Below are 19,569 nucleotides of genomic sequence, written 5' to 3'. Positions count from 1 at the left end.
GGACCTCCATCTTGTTTTTGTGGGAGGGGGGGGGGGTGCTGGCACAACGCAGTCTGCAGATGTTCTTCACAATGAAGGGCGGACGGGGGGGAGGCGGGCGGATTAACCGCACAAACCAAACACTCGCGAGTGAGTCCCGGGAGATGGCCGAATTCCGAAGGAGAATTATTGTCCGTGGGAAACGGGATATTATCCGCATATCGTTAGACTCTTGGCATAATTGGCATCATTTTTTTATATTTTCATATTTGAAGGTACATTTTGTATCGAGTGTTAGAAATGCCCAAGTTAAATCGGTGACTTTGGCAGATAGTGATTATGGAAGTTAGAAAGCTGAGGCCAATCTGATTGGCTTAGGAATAGCCAATGAGGCACAGTGAATCAGCAGCATTAGGAGAGCGAAGTCAGGTTAGATGTCACAATTTGGCTCATAAAATATGACGTGTGTGTGTGTGCGCGTGCGTGCGTGCGTGCGTGTGTGCGTGCGGCAATCGTATCACTGTCCGGTTCCTGCTTATTCACCTGGCTGCTGTCTTTGTTCTAAACGCCAGCTGGGTTCTGCTTTCAGTTCCCCTCGCCCAACTGACGTTTAGAACCAAGATGGAACCAAAATAGGCCCCCAGGTGAACGCGTCCCAATGACGGGGGGTGTAGGGGTGGGAATCGCACCTCACGATTCGATTCTGATTATGAGGTCAACAATTCGTTTCTAAAAACGATTATCGATGCAACAATTTTTTTTATGTACATTTCCATGCCTGTTTTTCAAAAATATATATATGCATCTGAGTTTGCTCAGTATCACTTCCTACTTTTGTGATGATAATTAAAGACATCAACAGATGAATTAACTTATCTATTATTTTATTAGAGAAAAAGCTGTTGTCACAAATATGACTTTCTATGAACAATGCAACAATCAATGCAGCTTGCAGTACAACACAATATGGAAGCATGTAAAAAAAAAATTGGTTTCAGTTTCCTTTCTTTCTAATCTTTCTTTTCTAAGTCATTAAAGAAAAAGCTGCTCTTGAAGTAGAATTAGTTATTGTGTGTGACTGAGTTTGCGTGCATGCTATGCGTAGCCTGAATCGCAATCGTGGCAAGACAAATCAGATTGGCCAATACACACAATAACCCTAAATTGAATAATTTTAAAATTACTGAAATTATCCCTCTCTGGCGAACAGAATGTTGCAGCAGGCGAACAAATAAAAAAAACTTTTTTTTCTTTCTTTTTTTGCTTATTAGAGAGAATCGCGATACATCGATTATTTTTTCCCACTTAACTCACTTTACTTTTCTGTTACTTATTTTTCGTACTTATTGTACTAACCCTACGCCCCCCACTGTCCCCCCCCCCCCCCCCCCCAGGTACATGTACTTCACCAACCTGCTCGAGAGCTCCCCGAAGATCGAGCGCGCGGCGCTGGACGGGACAGAGCGAGAGGTGCTGTTCTTCAGCGGCCTGGGGAAGCCCATGGCGCTCGCCATCGACAACGAGCTGGCCAAGCTGTTCTGGGTCGACTCGGAGCTGAAGAGGATCGAGAGCAGCGACCTCTCTGGTGAGTCGAGGGGGAGGAGGAGGAGGGGGAGGGAGGGGAGGGAGGGAGGAGGAGGAGGAGGAGGAGGGAGGGGTGAGGGAGGGAGGAGGAAGGAACTGTAGATGGTTGAATTAAAAAAGAAAAGTAAAAAAAAAAAATAGAATGGCTTTAAAAAGCAAATTGTTTTTTGTAATACTATAAAATACAAATCCTGATAAAAAATATAATAAAAGTAATTCATAAGGTGTCTCCTAATAGAAATAGTTTTGACCAATCCAAAGGTGTATTTTAATACTTACATTAAAATTTTTGGCATTTAACAGACGCTTGGATCCAAAGCAACGCACATTTGTCGGAATAAAGAGAAACAACGATATATCTTTGTGGGTACAACAGTAAAGATGTCCATCGAAACATTTGTTAGGTTAACCCATTCCCTGTCTACAACAAAGATAGCTAGGATAAGGCGCTACACAATGCTAAGTAGTAGTACTTACTACTACTTACTACCAGTACTTGGTGCCAGGACGTACAAACATACCATAGTACTGTAAGGCCCAATCCCATTCCTACCCCTTACCCCTTCAAAACAAGGGGAAGGGGTAAGGGGTAGGAATGGGATTGGGCCTTAGCCTTGGTGAGACCTGCCACTCAGCGGTAGTTGGTCTCTCGGTCATTCTTTCTTTTCTGCTGCGTCAACCAAATCCTGTCTGCCTGCATTCCACCGTAGGTGTAAATCCACGAGGGGGGGCGGGGGTCACACTATCAAGAGAGATTCAGGAGGGGGGGGGGGGGGGGGGGGGGAACAGATGTGTGAACTATACTAACAGAAGAGCCCCCCCCCCACCCCTCACATCTGTGCTGACACACGGCAGCGTTGGGGGGGGGGGGGGGGGAATCGCCACATTCCTGCGATTCTCCGGTGCCCAGCTCAGGAAGAAGGAATGTGAGCCATCTGTACCGGGCCTTGGGGAGGGGGGGGCGTGGTGGTGGTGGTGGTGGTGGTGGTGGGGGGGGGGGAGACAGACATCACCCACCCACCCGGGCTCCATGTGCAGCATTTCCTGCCGGGTTTGAGGGGGGAGGGAGCTCCGCGAGAGCCGGGCGATGAACGACGACGTCCGTGTCTGAAGATACGGGAGCAGCGGAACGGGTTCGATTCCCGTGCGGCCGCTCAGTGCCCCCCCCCCCTGGTCCACCGCACGGCCACGCCCTGATATCTCTCTACCCCCTCCTCCCCCCACACCCCCGTTAAACCACGCCCCTTCAGTTGACCGAAGCCCCCCCTCCTCGTTTTGCTCCTTCGAATCCTGAGCCTTATTTTAACCCCAAACACCCCCCCCCAACCTCACCCTCCCCCCTACCGTTATTTCCCCTCCCCCTTTTTTACCCCCCCCCCCCCCCAGGCGCCAACCGCGTGGTGATCGAGGACTCCAACATCCTGCAGCCGGTGGGGCTGACGGTGTACGGCCCCCACCTCTACTGGATCGACCGGCAGCAGCAGATGATCGAACGCATCGACAAGACGACGCGCGAGGGCCGCACCAAGATCCAGGCCCGCATCGCCACGCTGTCCGACATCCACGCCGTGCACGAGCTGGACATGGCCGAGTACAGTGAGTCTGAGTGTGCACACACACACACACACACACACACACACACACACACACACACACACACACACACACACACACACACACACACACACACACACACACACACACACACACACACACACACACACACACACACACACACACACACGCACACGCACACACACACACGCGAAAACACACACACACACACACACACGCGCGAAAACACACACACACACACACACACGCGCGAAAACACACACACACACACACGAAAACACACACACACACACACGAAAACACACACACACACACACACACACACGAAAACACACACGAAAACACACACACACGAAAACACACAAACACACACACACGAAAACACACACACACACACACACAAGAAAACACACACACACACACACACACACACAAGAAAACACACACACACACACACACACACGAAAACACACACACAGGCTAGATATAACAGAGTACAGTGAGCCTCGGGAACGCACGCATGCACAAATACGCCCGCAAAGCAAACACACACACCGGCACGACTGCACAAAGAAATACACTAAGAATCGCACACGTTGTTAAAGTGTGTGCTTTTGCAAAAAAACAACACGTTTTTATAACGTATGGGATTTATTTGTGGGTTTCCTCACTTGTAAAGCACCTTGGAACCATAAAGGGCGTGATGCAAGTGAAGTACATTATGGACGATTATAACGAATCCACAGGGAGGCCTATTGCTTTCATTAGTAATATTAGAATTTTCTCTGTGATCAAACATGGTCAAAAGTTGTTTAAATCGGCATTCTTCTAGAACGAAGAATGCAAAGGATAGGCCCGATGCGCCCGTAGGTGGCGCTATAATCAGCGTTTGAATGTCCAAACTTCAAAGGGCAGTGGGTTCCTCTAGGAGGGAGCGATACGCTGGGAGCTCTAACGGCTCCTCGGGATGAACCACTTTCACGCTGCGGGGGGGGGTCAGACTCTGGAGTTATAGCGCTGACCCCCACTTTACCCGCAGCCCCCCCCCCCCCCCCACTGACCCCCAGTCGTAGGTTAGGGTAGCTTCAAACTCTGCACACAGCCGCAAGGTTACTGCTGAACTACACGCCGATACGATCGCAGCAGAACAACGTGGACGCGCTCGTTTGATGTTCAAACCTGAACCTCGGGGTTCTGCAGATCCAAAAATCGTTTGAATTATTTTTATTATCGTCACAGCATCCTCGAATGAACCCTCGCAAAAAGAGAGTCAGGACCTCGGGCTGTCTCTCACACCCAGGATCAGAATCAGATCGGAATTGCTTTTAATTACATCTTATTGTGTACACAAGAGTTCAAGAGTTGGGCTTGGTTCCTCAACAGCCAGAAAGCAGCAACAGAACAGATAAGAAAATAAGATGGTAAAAATATTAAGTAACAATAAGTAGCAGAAGGGATAGTCTAAAAAGTAGTCTAAAAATGGTCAGAATTAGAAATAGCTTTTTTAATCTGTTTTTGTCCGGGGGGGGTGGGTTCCCCCTGACTGCTTTGGGGGTGCAACCTTTTATGTGTGGACCTCAGGCCGGCTCTCACCCCCCCCCCCCTCACCTCCTCTCCCTCCCCAGGTAAGCACCCGTGCACCTGGGAGAACGGCGGCTGCTCCCACATCTGCATCGTGAAGGGTGACGGCAGCACGCGCTGCTCCTGCCCCGTCCACCTGGTGCTGCTCCAGGACGAGCTCTCCTGCGGCGGTAAGAGCGGAGCACCCCCGGGGCCGTCGGCGTGGACCCCCCCCCCGTCCCCCCCGGGGCCCAGGGCCGTCAGACGGTCCTGGGCCCCGGGGGGGGACGGGGGGGGGGTCCACGCCGACGGTTCGGTCCGAACCGATCGAGACACGACGGAGTCTGATGAAGATGATTATTTTCTAATGATTATCTTTGTCAAGAAAACGAAGAAAACAAGTTTATTTAAAGCGTCTTTGAGTGTTTAGAAAAGCGCGATAAAATTCGGATCAATTATTATTAGTATTATTATTTACAAAGATTGACTGCATTCTCTTACAAATTCAGTTTCACGCTGCCTAAATGTCGGCGCTGTCCTCGTCTAAAAAAAAACATCCGTCTACACGTCTCCTAATTGATTATCCTTTTGTCCTCTCTGTCTATCGATCGGGTCTGTCCCTCTCTCCCTCCCTCCCTCCCCCTCCCCCCCTCCAGAGCCTCCCACCTGCTCCCCGGAGCAGTTCTCGTGTGCGTCGGGCGAGGTGGACTGCATCCCCAACGCGTGGCGCTGCGACGGCTTCCCCGAGTGCGACGACCGCAGCGACGAGGACGACTGCCCCGTGTGCTCGGAGGCAGAGTTCCAGTGCGACAGCCGGCAGTGCGTGGGGCTCAGCCTGCGCTGCAACGGCGAGTTCAACTGCCAGGACCACTCGGACGAGAACAAATGCGAAGGTCGGTGGACGCGTCGGGGAAACTACCGATTTCAAATTGTTGGTTCAAAGCTCCAAGTGCTTCGCAATGAAACGTTGTCGTACGATAAAAATAATAAAGTATAATGGATAAGGAAAAGAAAACAAAGGCAAAGTAATAAAATGCATTTAATCGAAATCTCCTTTTTCTTGAGATCCGTTTCATTGATTAAAGGCGTGTGTGGTGGGTTCAAGACACACTGAAGGCATGATGCCACCATAGGTTTGCAGAGAACTATACACAATATGCACACTGAAGGCATGATGCAGCCATAGGTTTGCAGAGAACTATACACAATATGCACAGTGAAGGCATGATGGCACCATAGGTTTGCAGAGAACTATATACAATATACACTTGAAAGGCGTGGGGTGGTGGTGTGGGGTTGTGAGGGTCGCTGTAACCCAGTGTCCATCCTCATGAGAAGGGGGGGTGCGGGACAGAGAGAGACACAGAGAGAGAGAGAGACTGCATGACTTGTACTGAAACTTAGCTCGTCTCTCTTTCAGTGCAGCAAAGTGGTCAATGACTTTCTCATTGAAATCACGCATGTTGAGGACCAGTTCCCTCTCCTGGGAGAGCATGGCCAGTGCATTCAGACGTTCCTGGCCCATTGACTTTCGCAGGAATGTCTTAATTCTTTTCAAAGTTGAGAATCATCTCTCAGCTTCAGCTGTTGTCATAGGAGTAGTTATGAGAATGTTCACAGTCTCAGAGAATGTCTCCTGGAGGTTGTAGCTCATGATAACCTGGTACAGTGGTACATCTCGGTTCTCGTACGCAGTGTTGACGATCCTGCTGTTAAAATTCCACCTTGTAGATGAAGCTCTGGGCAGTCTTCGTGAAACAATCCTGTCCAGAACGCTGCACCGTTTCGGTAACCGGGAGAAGAATGACGCAAAACCGCTCAGATCGGAAAAGAAAACGTTGACTTTTTTGATGCGGGAGGTAGCTTGCTGCATGATCAAATGAAGCTTAACTTTGTCTGATTTGGATCGTCGACTAAAAGGAACTTCTTTCAGAGACGCAACGTAATTGCACACATTAGCAGCCATGTTGAAATTAGCAAGTGACTTGATCGAAGTTATCCCTTCGCGCTCTTTGCTCAGTTACGTGCGACGCAAGCACGTTAGGGCGAGTCCCAAATACCCGTTGAAAATGCATAAAAAAAAAGTCAACTGGAGAATCCTTGGGCGATTTTCCACGTCAATGAATTCGCCCCGAGAGGCGTGACCATTTCAAACGCGACTTGAATCTTGACGAATTCTGATTGGACAATGACGGATAATATGTCTAGAACACTGAAAACGACTTTTGCTGTGATAGAATTTGTTAGAAAAAAAATCCTCTTTCTCCCAGTTGGTAGTGGGTCGCCCAAATCGCCCCTATTCACCATCCACCCCATGCTGACTCCTTAATCCGCCCCCCCCCCTCAGTCCGCTGCCCGCCCGACCAGTTCAGCTGCACCAACGGCCAGTGCATCGGCAAGCACAAGAAATGCGACCACAACATGGACTGCACGGACAACTCTGATGAGATCGGCTGCTGTGAGTACCCCCCCCCCCCCCACCCGTGCACCGACAAAGCAGCATCCATCCATACGTTGAGTCGCACGCCGTCGCCGACGGTCTAGGACGGACTGTGTGCCCTTGGTTCTCAAACTGTGGTACGCTCGAGCACAGTTTGAGAACCGTTGCTTTAGAGGGCTTGTTGAAACACGCCTGGAGCACACCGAAACAGGTAAATCTGTAAATCTTTTCCCCGAGATTGTGTTCCGAGTCGGCATACGTGGACACATTGTGAAAGTTGTCGGTTTGGAACTTGTGTCCTGTAGCGTGTAAAACATGTATAGATTAGAGCTGGTTAAGACGTGTTTATCTGAAGACGTGGGGCTCAGGGCCTCTAACTGTAGGATGCCGATAGGCTGGGACATTCACCATGAAGACGTATAGAGATACATAGATAGAGATGCATAGAAAGATATAGAGATATACATAGTTATACAGAGATAGATTTAGAGATATACAAAGATAACTATACATAGAGTTATACAAAGATAGATATAGATATACAAAGACAGAGATATGCAAAGATAGATATTGGGATATTCAAAGATAGAGATGTGTATTTAGGTCTTGAATCGATTCGATTTGATATTGATCCAATTGCTTCGATATCGAGTCAATAATACGTGCAGATGACAAAAATATTGAAATATTATTTAGAATTAACCATTTCATTGTGCTTTAACTAGCAAAAAGGGTTGTTCCTGAGCTTAACTTGCAGCATAAAAGTAATAATCATAACATGGACAAATGTAAAGGGCATGTACATTGAGGTAATACTCGCTTCTAGATTACAATGACAGAGTATGCATATATAATTTTTTTAATGGAAATAATCAAAAAAAAGAAAAAATCGAAATTGAATCAAGAACAAATAAATTGCAGTGCATTGATGAATCGAGATCTTTACCCAGCCCTAAAGAGATAGAGATACACAGATAGAGATATAGATATACATACATAGATATTCATTCATAGATAGAGATATAGATATCCATACATAGATAGAGATGCATAGAGATGGATATCTATAGATGACCCTATTCCCTCCACTATAACTGGGTGCCCTAACCGTCCTGTACCCCCCCGTCCCCCCCAGACCCAACAGACGAGCCGTCCCAGCAGCCCTCCAACACCATCAGCACCATCGTGGGCGTGGTGCTGGCTCTGTTCGTGGTGGGCGCCGTGTACTTCGGCTGCCAGCGCGTGCTCTGCCCGGCGACCAAGGACGACGGCGAGACGGTCACCAACGACTTCGTGGTGCACGGGCCCTCCTCCGTGCCCCTGGGATACGTGCCCCACCCCAGCTCGCTGACGGGGTCGCTGCCCGGTACGTTGGGGGGTCTGTCTCAGGGTGGGGGTGGCGGGGGGGTTTGGGGGTCTCTGCCCGGTACGTTAGGGGGGTCTCTCAGGGCGGGGGTGGTGGGGGGGTTTGGGGGTGATCTGGCTTAAGGCTTGGTTATGGTTCTATGTCGCCGCAACACAAGGGGTTTACGGACCCCTTACGTCCTTACGGACCCTCCTTGCGCCCACCCCAAGGCCCTGACGTGCGCCTCCCAAAAATGTTAACCTTGCGGTGAGGGGACCAATCACAGCTTACGTAAACCCGACGCAGAACCAAAGCAGCTTCACAACTGCGTCGAAGCGACTGCGGGGTCATTGAGCTGCGTTAACGTGGAACCATAACTGAGTTGATGGCCGAAACGGTCTCAGATGCTGTCTACAGTTCTGTAGTGCTGCGGAGGGTGTCTTGCCTTTTAAAAAGCATCAAATGGGCTCATATTGAAATGCATAGGATATGATATACATTTACATTAATTTAATTGATGTACATGTATGAATGCGTTAATCTTAATGTAAGCGCTAAATCGTTTGACGACCTAACCCAAGGCGTTGAGGTGACAGCCGATCTTTGTTTATGTTCCTGTTGGAGCGGTGAGGGCACTCTCAAAAGAAGCAGGGCTCAGAAAGAGCTCACCGAGACCGACAAGAATCAAACATTAAAATGGATTAAAATGTTCACTCGGAACGTGACCACCGGGGAAAAGCATCGAAGACCATAAGCTCCTCATCGTCCGTCCTCTGACCTGTGTTTGGTACCATAACCTCATCGTCCGTCCTCTGACCTGTGTTTGGTACCATAACCTCATCGTCCGTCCTCTGACCTGTGTTTGGTACCATAACCTCATCGTCCGTCCTCTGACCTGTGTTTGGTACCATAACCTCATCGTCCGTCCTCTGACCTGTGTTTGGTACCATAACCTCATCGTCCGTCCTCTGACCTGTGTTTGGTACCATAACCTCATCGTCCGTCCTCTGACCTGTGTTTGGTACCATAACCTCATCGTCCGTCCTCTGACCTGTGTTTGGTACCATAACCTCATCGTCCGTCCTCTGACCTGTGTTTGGTACCATAACCTCATCGTCCGTCCTCTGACCTGTGTTTGGTACCATAACCTCATCGTCCGTCCTCTGACCTGTGTTTGGTACCATAACCTCATCGTCCGTCCTCTGACCTGTGTTTGGTACCATAACCTCATCGTCCGTCCTCTGACCTGTGTTTGGTACCATAACCTCATCGTCCGTCCTCTGACCTGTGTTTGGTACCATAACCTCATCGTCCGTCCTCTGACCTGTGTTTGGTACCATAACCTCATCGTCCGTCCTCTGACCTGTGTTTGGTACCATAACCTCATCGTCCGTCCTCTGACCTGTGTTTGGTACCATAACCTCATCGTCCGTCCTCTGACCTGTGTTTGGTACCATAACCTCATCGTCCGTCCTCTGACCTGTGTTTGGTACCATAACCTCATCGTCCGTCCTCTGACCTGTGTTTGGTACCATAACCTCATCGTCCGTCCTCTGACCTGTGTTTGGTACCATAACCTCATCGTCCGTCCTCTGACCTGTGTTTGGTACCATAACCTCATCGTCCGTCCTCTGACCTGTGTTTGGTACCATAACCTCATCGTCCGTCCTCTGACCTGTGTTTGGTACCATAACCTCATCGTCCGTCCTCTGACCTGTGTTTGGTACCATAACCTCATCGTCCGTCCTCTGACCTGTGTTTGGTACCATAACCTCATCGTTTGTGCCCTGACCTCTGTTCCGTGATCTCTCGCTGTGTCAACAGGCATGTCCAGGGGCAAGTCTGTGATTGGCTCTCTCAGCATCATGGGCGGGAGCAACGGGCCACCGTACGACCGCGCCCACGTGACGGGGGCGTCGTCCAGCAGCTCCTCCAGCACCAAGGGCACTTACTTCCCGCCGGTAAGCCCCGCCCCTTCCTCCTCCTCCTCCTCCTCCTCGCATCCTATTGGCCACGTCCTCCCCAACCGTCCCCGAACGCCACTCAGACTTCATACTTTTATCACTCCCAGTGCACAAGCTGTGGTTTTGATTAACCGGCACTATGTCTGCCCTTAAAAGGGCAGACATTTCCCCCAAGAGACCAATGAGTGAAAGTCCCCCCCCCCCCCCCCCCCCTCTCTATATATACACTAACACATCACTATAGCGACAGGGGGAGACATGTTATTACACTGATGCTGGTTAGCGATGGAGGGAAGATGTTACATTAGAAGTCAAGTAGCCTGGTAGTGTAAGACTAACTTAATCTAGTTTAACTGAACATAAACTTGTATGAATGTTAATAATGGCCCCCATTGATCCCCCACTCTGCGTTCCTTCTCAACATTTCTTCCTTGCTGACTAACGGATTTCTTCTTGCCCTCTGGGGCGATAGGGCTAGGGGGGGGGGGTGTCCTAAATACACAGCCTTTCAAGCCCTTTGAGTCTGTCGCTGTGATCAAGGGCTGTACAAATAAAATGTAATTGAATTAAACCGAGCAAAGCAAAGACTGCAGGCCGAAGGCATGTATGATTACAAAGTTCGAGCTTGGCGGTTACTACTGTTCAAGAGTCTGTGTGCAGCAGTACTAGTATAAATATAGCGATGCTGTCACACTAACGCGATTCTTTGTACGAGAATACAGTAACCAGCGGGTGATTTGAACAGTGCTATTTATTATTTACAATTTGGTCGTTTAGCGCTTTTTGAAATGACGCAAGTCGCAGCGATTCATTGTTTACGCACACGGGCGCCAACCGGTTAAGCTGCCGATAACAGGGATCAAAGTTCACACCCAGAACCTTTCGGTTGGGAGTCAAACACCCCAACCTCTAGAATATCTATCCCTGAGATCAGTGGGTTCACAGTAGGCCCAGATAAGGAGGGGGGGGTGGTTGTTCTATGTAGTGGGCAGGGTAGCAGTGGCTTCGTGTTCGGACCCTGATGTCCATAATCCCCCTGGAGCCCGACCCCCACCCCGGACTGACCGAACACGCGTCAGACACGAACACACGCTCGCTGGAACGAGTCGACGGTGGTTCCAGCGCCGGTGGAATCGCGCCGTTGATGGAAACACATTCAGTGCGTCCGATCAGCTTCAAAGGCGGCGAAAAAACCAGCCACACCAGGTCCCCATTCTGGCTTTCATGAAGGTCTTTTCTTAATCTTCGTCTTAAGCTTCTCTAAGCTCGCGTCCATGGATACGTTTTTACCCCCCAACTCCACAACTCCTTGTTTTTCGTGCTAATACTTTCCTGGAATCACGGCGCTGGGAAGGCGTCCTCGTGTCTCCACCGCTGCCATCTGGTACGGGTAGCCGTCGGGCCAACACCTCATCAGCCATGTGTAAACTGTTGATAGTGGCGGGAGGCTTCTCTCCGCTCGCCGGAGCTGCTGCCGTCCGATCCAATCTCAATCTGCTTCAGGAAACCACAACTCTGCCTTTCTTCTTCTTCTGCTGTTTTCATGACTTTTCTGTCGGTTTTTTGGTACGGCGTGCCACTAGATCCAACGGACGACGGGGGTTGGCAGTGTTGCCAGATTGGGGCCGATTTGGTGGAAAATCGGGCCCAATCTGGCAACACTGGATGTCGTGAGTCATGCAGAGAACATCAACGTTCAGTTCATATCCTCCGTCGGCTACGGCCTGGGATCGCTGAGTCCGATGCCACGTTCTTCCCGGTGAAGCTCCTCCACCGGGGAAACCAGCCTTCTGGCTCTATTGTGTCATCCCTGACTAGTTATGTATTTTAATGCATGACACAGAGTGCTGTTCATATTTTATATAAAAATGGTTGAATAAAACCAACCAATCAATCAATCAGCGGCGCTGGCCCCCAGGCTGAGAGACTGAAGGGATGATAAACGCCTCTTCTTCTCCCCCCCCCCCCCCCCCCCCCCCTCCCAGATCCTGAACCCGCCCCCCTCCCCGGCCACGGTGCGCTCCCAGTACACCATCGAGTTCGGCTACTCCTCCAACAGCCCGTCCACGCATCGCTCCTACAGGTAAGCCGCGCACGACCGCACGCACAGACTCGCTCACGGGTACAGACACAAGGACAGACACACACACACACACACACACACGGGTACAGACACAAGGACAAACACACACACACACACGGGTACAGACACAAGGACAGACACACGCACACGGGTACAGACACATACACACACACGCACGGGTACAGACACAAGTGCGTGCATGCACGCACGGGTACAGACAAAAGGACCCGCACGCGTGCACACACACACGGGTACAGACACAGGTACGCATGCACACAGGCACACACCAAAACAGAAGTACACAGACGGACACGCACATATACACACTTACAAGCACACGTACACACTTACAAGCAAAAGTACACACTTACTAGCACACGTACACACTTACAAGTACATATACACACATACAAGCACACATACAAACAGACGCACGGACATGCACTCACCAGCGTGCACAACGCACCAGACGCACACAACACAACTTATGAAACATCAAACCGTGGAGACAAACGGAGCGGAAACCAATTTGTTTCGTTTTTCTTTTCCATTTTCATTTCGCACGCGTTTCCATGTGTCCGCGGTGTGTGCGTGACTGCGTGCGTGCGTGCTCGCACGACTCGCCCGCGACGAATCGAAGCAAACTGAGTTTTTTCCGTGTGTACTCAACGCTCTGCCAGCGGACTATCGCTGGGGCTCGGGAATGTAATCAGCGGGGAGGCCCCGGCGGTCCGATGCAACTTGAGAGGAATTCCACAGGCAGATGCTAACACTTATAACAATCGCTCTCTGTATACAGGGGCCCGACCCAGGGCCCTTTGTTTACCGTGTGTGTGTGTGTGTGTGTGTGTGTGTGTGTGTGTGTGTGTGTGTGTGTGTGTGTGTGTGTGTGTGTGTGTGTGTGATGCATGCCGTGGTCTGCGCTCGTCAAAGCGTAGAGGGGGTCCTCGTCCCTGTGAAGTTTTGACCAAATGTTATTTCACGCGGGAGAGAGTCTGAGAGAGAAGGAGTGGCAACGTTTATGTGAAAACGAAATTGAAATCGACAAGGGCTGCGACCGTCCTCGAAACAACCTTTCCCACAACGCATCACACCGGGCGATGGGTCCACAACAACACGGGAGTGTTTGCGTCTGGTGTCACCCGCGACGCACGTCATTAAGCAAACCGCCCGGGGATCAAAGGCAGGCCGACTACTGCCTGCGGGAACACGGCAAAGTTTAGATTTCATCAGAAGTATCCTCGGCCCTTAAGCACGGGGAGAGAGTTTAGGGAGTCAAACTGCGCCCGGGCACAACTCCAGATCCCAGATGGGTCAGGGTTGTCTCGTGTTCTGCTCTCCGCGCCGCAACCGAAAACATTGAGAACAACGGCGACAACAGCATCAATGGGTCTTTGAAGTCTCGATGGAACCCCGATCCACTGTCGTCGTCTCCCCCCCCCCCCCCCCTGTCTCTCCGTCGTCGTCCCCCCCGTATTGATTCCCGCGGTCTCTTAATGGTGTAATCTATGCTACTGCAGGGACCGGCAAAACTAAACCAAACGAGAAACTTCAGATGGTTTCACTTTGATCAGTTGGCCGGTAAACAACCCCGAGCCGAGCTGTCCATGTGTGGTCGGTATCAAACAGACGTTGATGTAAAGCTGTTATCATGACGGGGTTTACCGGTTTATATTTCCGTGTTTATTTCCGCTAATTCACACGTGAGGTTGCCAAAGCGCCTTCAGTACACTTCAGTACACACTTGGAGCAGTTTCCCGCTGAAGCTTCTTTCTACGCATTTGACGTTAAACACCTCTTCAACCCTCGACGTCAAAAACATCTTCTCGACACTCGCCTCTAAAACATCTAAACTCTCGACGCTGAGACATCTGCTCCACACTCTTGCGCACACATCCTCCTGCACACTTGCTGCTAGAGCATCTTCTGAACACGTGTTCCTGTGTCCCGTCTGGACAGCTGTCACCCAGGGAGGTAGAGTGGGGTGACTTGTAACCGGAAGGTCGCCGGTTCGATCCCCGGCTCCTCCTGGCTAGAGTGTCGAGGTGTCCCTGAGCGAGACGCCTCACCCTGACTGCTCCCGACGCGCCGGCTCTCGCTGTGTGTGGTTGACTCCGACCGTCGGTGTGTGAACGTGTTCACCTGGCTGTAAAGGCTTAGACATGGTTCCACGCTGACGCAACGCAACGACCACGCAGACGCTTCGACGCAGTCCTGGACCTGTTTCGGTTCTGCGTCGGGTTTTAGTGAGCGGACCAATCACAGCCCTCGCTACGGCGTCGCCTCGACGCCGTAGCGAGGGCTGTGATTGGTCCGCTCACTAAAACCCGTTCGCAAGGCTACAAGCTTTTGGGAGGCGCAAGACAGTCCCTTAGGGTGGGCGCAAGGAGGGTCCGCGAGGACGTAGCGGGTCCGTAGCCCCCCGTTGCTTCGGCGTGGAACCATCACTAAGCCTTAAGTGGACGAGCTGGCCGTCGGTGTGTGTGTGCTTGGCTCCGCCGTCGGTGTGTGAATGACGCTGTAGACCAGGGGTCACCAACCTCTCTGAACCCGAGAGCTCCTTCATGGGTACTGAGTCATTTGCTCAGTTTGCCTTTAGTTCTATATTATTAATATTGATTAAAGATACTCATCTACGTGAAGAAACTGATCTTCTTAAGGATTTCTCACAATAATTATCAACAATGACTTAAAAAAGGTGGGAAAGAGTTGATTCCAGAATGAGCGGGGATGTTTTCAGAACAGGCCTGCGGGTGCCTCATGTGGTCCTTGCGGGCGCCTCATGTGGTCCCTGCGGGCGCCTCATGTGGTCCCTGCGGGCGCCTCATGTGGTCCTTGCGGGCGCCTCATGTGGTCCTTGCGGGCGCCTCATGTGGTCCCTGCGGGCACCGTGTTGGTGACCCCTGCTTTGGACCATGGCGCCCGCTAAACAACCTGAACATTAATATTAACACGAGTGTGTCTCCCCCCCCCCCCCCCCCCCCCCCCCACAGCTACCGGCCCTACACCTACCGCCACTTCGCCCCCCCCACCACCCCCTGCAGCACGGACGTGTGCGACAGCGACTGCACGCCGGGCCGCCGGCCGCCGCCCAAGTCGGGCGGGGCGGGGGGCGGGGGGGCGGGCGCCAAGGGCTACGTCAGCGACCTCAACTACGACTCGGAGCCCTTCCCGCCGCCGCCGACGCCGCGCAGCCAGTACCTGTCGGCCGAGGAGAACAACTGCGAGAGCTGCCCCCCCTCCCCCTTCACGGAGCGCAGCTACTCGCACCACCTCTACCCCCCCCCGCCCTCCCCCTGCACGGACTCCTCCTGAGAAGCCACGCCCCCCCCCCCCCTCTGCTCCTCCTCCTCTCTCTCTCCTCCCCCCCCTCGCTCGCTCTCTCTCTCGCTCCACCTCAACACGAGCGCGCCTCTCTCGCCCCTCACAGAAGCTCCTCCCATCTGACTGTAAATACCAATTTGTGTATAGAATGATTTTTTTTTTTTTACTTCGAGGAGATGGGAGCTATGGCGCGAAGGAGAGGAGGAGGAGGAGGAGGAGGAGTGTGATTGGTGGATGAGGGGGTGGAGGTGGGGGGGAGGGGTGCGTCCCGGAACTTGTACATTACAATAAGGAAATGACATCACAGTCGCACTCGGCGACATGGAGAAAAAGAGGAAATGGGGGGGCTCGCGGAGAAACCGCGATGGGACATTTGTACATTGAAAAGAGAAAAAAAGCATATTTATATATTTTCTATACAGTGTTTTACTGATGATTATGCCATTGAGGTTTGTATTAATTTGTAAATTTTTTAAGAAAAAGGTTTTATTATAAAATCGTCACAAATATAAAGTTGCCTTAAACCAGGAAAAAAGACGTTTTACCTTCCTACAAGGCTGAAGGACATGTAAAAGCACATGAAAATGGACATAGACGCGAACAATCGGATACCAAATGCCAAAAAAAAATCCCACCACACCACACACAGCTAACGGTAAAACACAACGGCAGGGCTCCCCCTGGTGGAGGCTGCCGGGTGCTGCAGTACTCTTCTCGTCAATATGGCAGCCATTTTGTCAGTACAGGAGCATTATTTCAATGCTTAGCCCATACTATGGGTTAGGAACAACTTGTCAAGCCCCTTGTTATCAGTGGCAAAGAATGTGGTACTGGTACTTATTTGTATCTTCATTTTAAACAACTTTTTCCAATTTAGAAAAATGGATTTGTAGGAACTTGTCTGTATTTTTTCTTTTTCTATTTTGGAATTGTAGAGTTGAGCCTATTCTTTTTGTTTCTGGATCGAGTTCACATCCAGAGCAGTCACACTACGGCACATATTTATTTGCTTATTTCATCACTACGCGTTGGATGTCATGGCCGAGGGACGATTATAATAAACACGTGTACGATGTATTCTAAGTCCAAAGTCAAGAGGTGGTACAGGCTATTTATGCCTCGTTCCGTATCCATAGCAACGCTGCCTGGCTCACATCTTCAATGCCCAGTTTTTTTTTTACGCACAGGTGGAAACGCTCAAACCAAAACGTAGCCTTTCATGTTCTTCATATTTGGTTTGGAGTTTTTATATATTATATTTTTTAACACTACAATGCCTGACCGCAGCTGTAGACGACCCCTGGCCCATAGGTCAAGGTTCATAGACCCTGAGACGGGTTGGGGGTGCGTTCCACAACCTCACTACATCTAAACTCATCACCTGTTGGCTTTTTTTTGTTTTATTTTTTTTACGGACCAGTTCTCGTGCCTGTGCAGCATCTCGACCCCATATCGATGGTTTTCATGGTTTTTATCTTCAAGGAAAAAAAAATCCAGTGCCCACTAAATGCTATAGTATTTTTGTACCACATATTGTGTAGATAACATATTTATAAGCTATATAGAGAATCATTGTAAATCTATCCATTGAGTTCTTGCAGTACTTTCTTTCATTCCGTCTTTTTTTTGTTTTTGTTTTCATTTTCTTTTCTTTTTTTATATGCCTCATTATATTTTTCTACAAAAAAAAAATGAATCACTACAAAAGTACGGCGACAATCTCAAAACAGGTCCGGTGTGTGGGGAAAAAAAACACAAAAGCATATCCCAAGTGAACCTGTTTTTATTTTTCAGTTCTGTTTCTATTCTCTGCTTGTTTGCTCGTTTCTATAAAACACAACCTGAGCCCTCTCTGGTCACCGACGGGACGAGTGTCGCGCCGAATCGCTTCCTTCTTTTACGTGAGGAGGAACCAGATCAGCGCTCCTCCTCTCGGCCAATGAGAGCAGGGGGCCCAAACTTGTGGCCTTGTTGTTCATTTTAAGAAGAAACGAGAAAAAGGGCCAAAGGGAGGGAAAGGGCCCCTCCGAATCACCTGTGCTGACGTTTGCCGTTTTCGCCTTGCCTTTTCTTTGCTCGTGTCAACAAACAAAACAAATCAAAAATAACCGCTATGTCCCGTTTTCTGTTTCATCGTGCCGCTTTGCGACGACAACTTCTGTCGTCAACAACGACAACGAAAAATAAATGAAATATATGTGTTTATATGTATTTCTTTGCTTTTTGTTAACAAAGCGATTGCGTTGTCAAAGGTGTTTCGTCGCGTGAGGATTGTTGCATTGTTCCTCTGAAGTTTTTAATCGTTACGTTTTTTCGGGGAGTTTCGGAATGGGTTCGCGGTTCTCCAGGGTACAAGACTCGAAGTCGGTGTAGCATTGGCATCGCACAAACGTCGCCACTAACGGGAAACGCAACAAAATACACCAGCATCGTTTTGACAATCTTAAAGGGTTATATGTTGATGGATAAGGTTTTTGTATACACACCGCTATATACTTACTGATGTTTGGAACGCTCTATATCATCGATTTTTACCTACAAATGTATCTTTTGAAAGACAGTACTGTTTTTGAATCGTAAAAGACAAGTTTCATCTCTTTGTTTTGTTTTTTGTTATTTTCTTCAAAATATCAAACTTTGTGCGCGTACTGCGTAGGTGAACAGTAATGCGCTCAGCCAACGGCAAAGCTACAATCGTGAAAGCGGTGGATTTGTGCGGACGTCCCAGTCCGTACAGCAGACACCCTTGTCAACAGTGCATTACAAGCCAACGAAGTCTTTACAATCAGTCGCCTCATATCTCTGTACGCGTCTCAAGGCTGTGTCTGAATGACCTTTGACCTGTGCCTCCCAAGCACGTCATTACAACCTTATCTGGAGACGTTCTCAACCTCTAACTGCACTTTACACAGTACTTTAGCTGATTTGTTGTTTATTTCCGGTACAATACACAACACACTACCACACGTGGGGGATACTACATGTGTTCCGATGATGCAGAAGCAGTCTTTTTGGAATCGTAATGTGTGGGGTTTGGAGAAAGGGAAGGCTTGTGTTTAGAATACAAAGGCATAATGTGGTTATTAAAAGATTGGATTTGTCAAAAGCAAGAGCAAAAGCTAAAATGGAAAGCAGAAAGCTGAAGGTAAACAAGCTATTTTTCCCCGCCTCATGGTTGAACTTGTTCTAACGCGGCCAATTCCTGGGTTCGGAAAACGTTTTACACATACAATCGGAACGTTTCAAAAAGGTCAAGAAAAGTGAAACAAAATGTATGGAATGGCCTTGGTCGGTAGGTGACCACATTTGGGATGGGTAAAAAAAGCACTTTTTCTCTTTGTATGGAGTGATGATTACATTTGGCGACAGAAAATTTCTGAAATATTGCCATCCATCCATTTTGTAACCATGGTAGTCTGCAAGGATGTTTTACAAGGTGACCAACATTTGGTTCTTCAAATTCATCCTATATTACCCCCACTTGGTTTTTGTCTGTTTTATTTTTCTACAATTGACTGCTTGCCATATAGAGAATGGACCTGTACAGCCTGTTCAGATATCACCATAAGCTGTTGTAACAAATGAAATGCTGACTTTTTTTTTTTTTTTTTTAAATACATGTGAGTGAACCTCGATCTTGCTTGTGTCATTTTGCTGCTAATGAAGATAATTGCTTTTCTGATTCTGAGGGAAAGATATTGGGGACCTTTTATAG

At 49.4% G+C, this 19,569-nt stretch overlaps 1 protein-coding gene across 1 annotated transcript in view; it reads left to right on the top strand.

Annotated features, from left to right (window-relative positions):
• The window catches only part of lrp6 (low density lipoprotein receptor-related protein 6), a 58,777-nt gene extending 42,932 nt beyond the window's left edge, over window positions 1-15,845 (top strand). Inside the window, exons 15-23 of the mRNA XM_056588194.1 lie at window positions 1,374-1,564; window positions 2,950-3,159; window positions 4,764-4,889; window positions 5,355-5,591; window positions 7,046-7,156; window positions 8,274-8,504; window positions 10,308-10,444; window positions 12,433-12,530; window positions 15,524-15,845. Coding sequence (XP_056444169.1) covers window positions 1,374-1,564; window positions 2,950-3,159; window positions 4,764-4,889; window positions 5,355-5,591; window positions 7,046-7,156; window positions 8,274-8,504; window positions 10,308-10,444; window positions 12,433-12,530; window positions 15,524-15,845 — 1,663 coding nt within the window. The remainder of the gene's footprint in view (window positions 1-1,373; window positions 1,565-2,949; window positions 3,160-4,763; window positions 4,890-5,354; window positions 5,592-7,045; window positions 7,157-8,273; window positions 8,505-10,307; window positions 10,445-12,432; window positions 12,531-15,523) is intronic.
• The last annotated feature ends 3,724 nt before the right edge of the window (window positions 15,846-19,569 follow it).

This window comes from Gadus chalcogrammus, chromosome 4, assembly GCF_026213295.1.
Source record: "Gadus chalcogrammus isolate NIFS_2021 chromosome 4, NIFS_Gcha_1.0, whole genome shotgun sequence".
NCBI classification, from domain to species: Eukaryota; Metazoa; Chordata; class Actinopteri; order Gadiformes; family Gadidae; genus Gadus; species Gadus chalcogrammus.
This window is presented reverse-complemented; position numbering and strand designations above follow the sequence as displayed.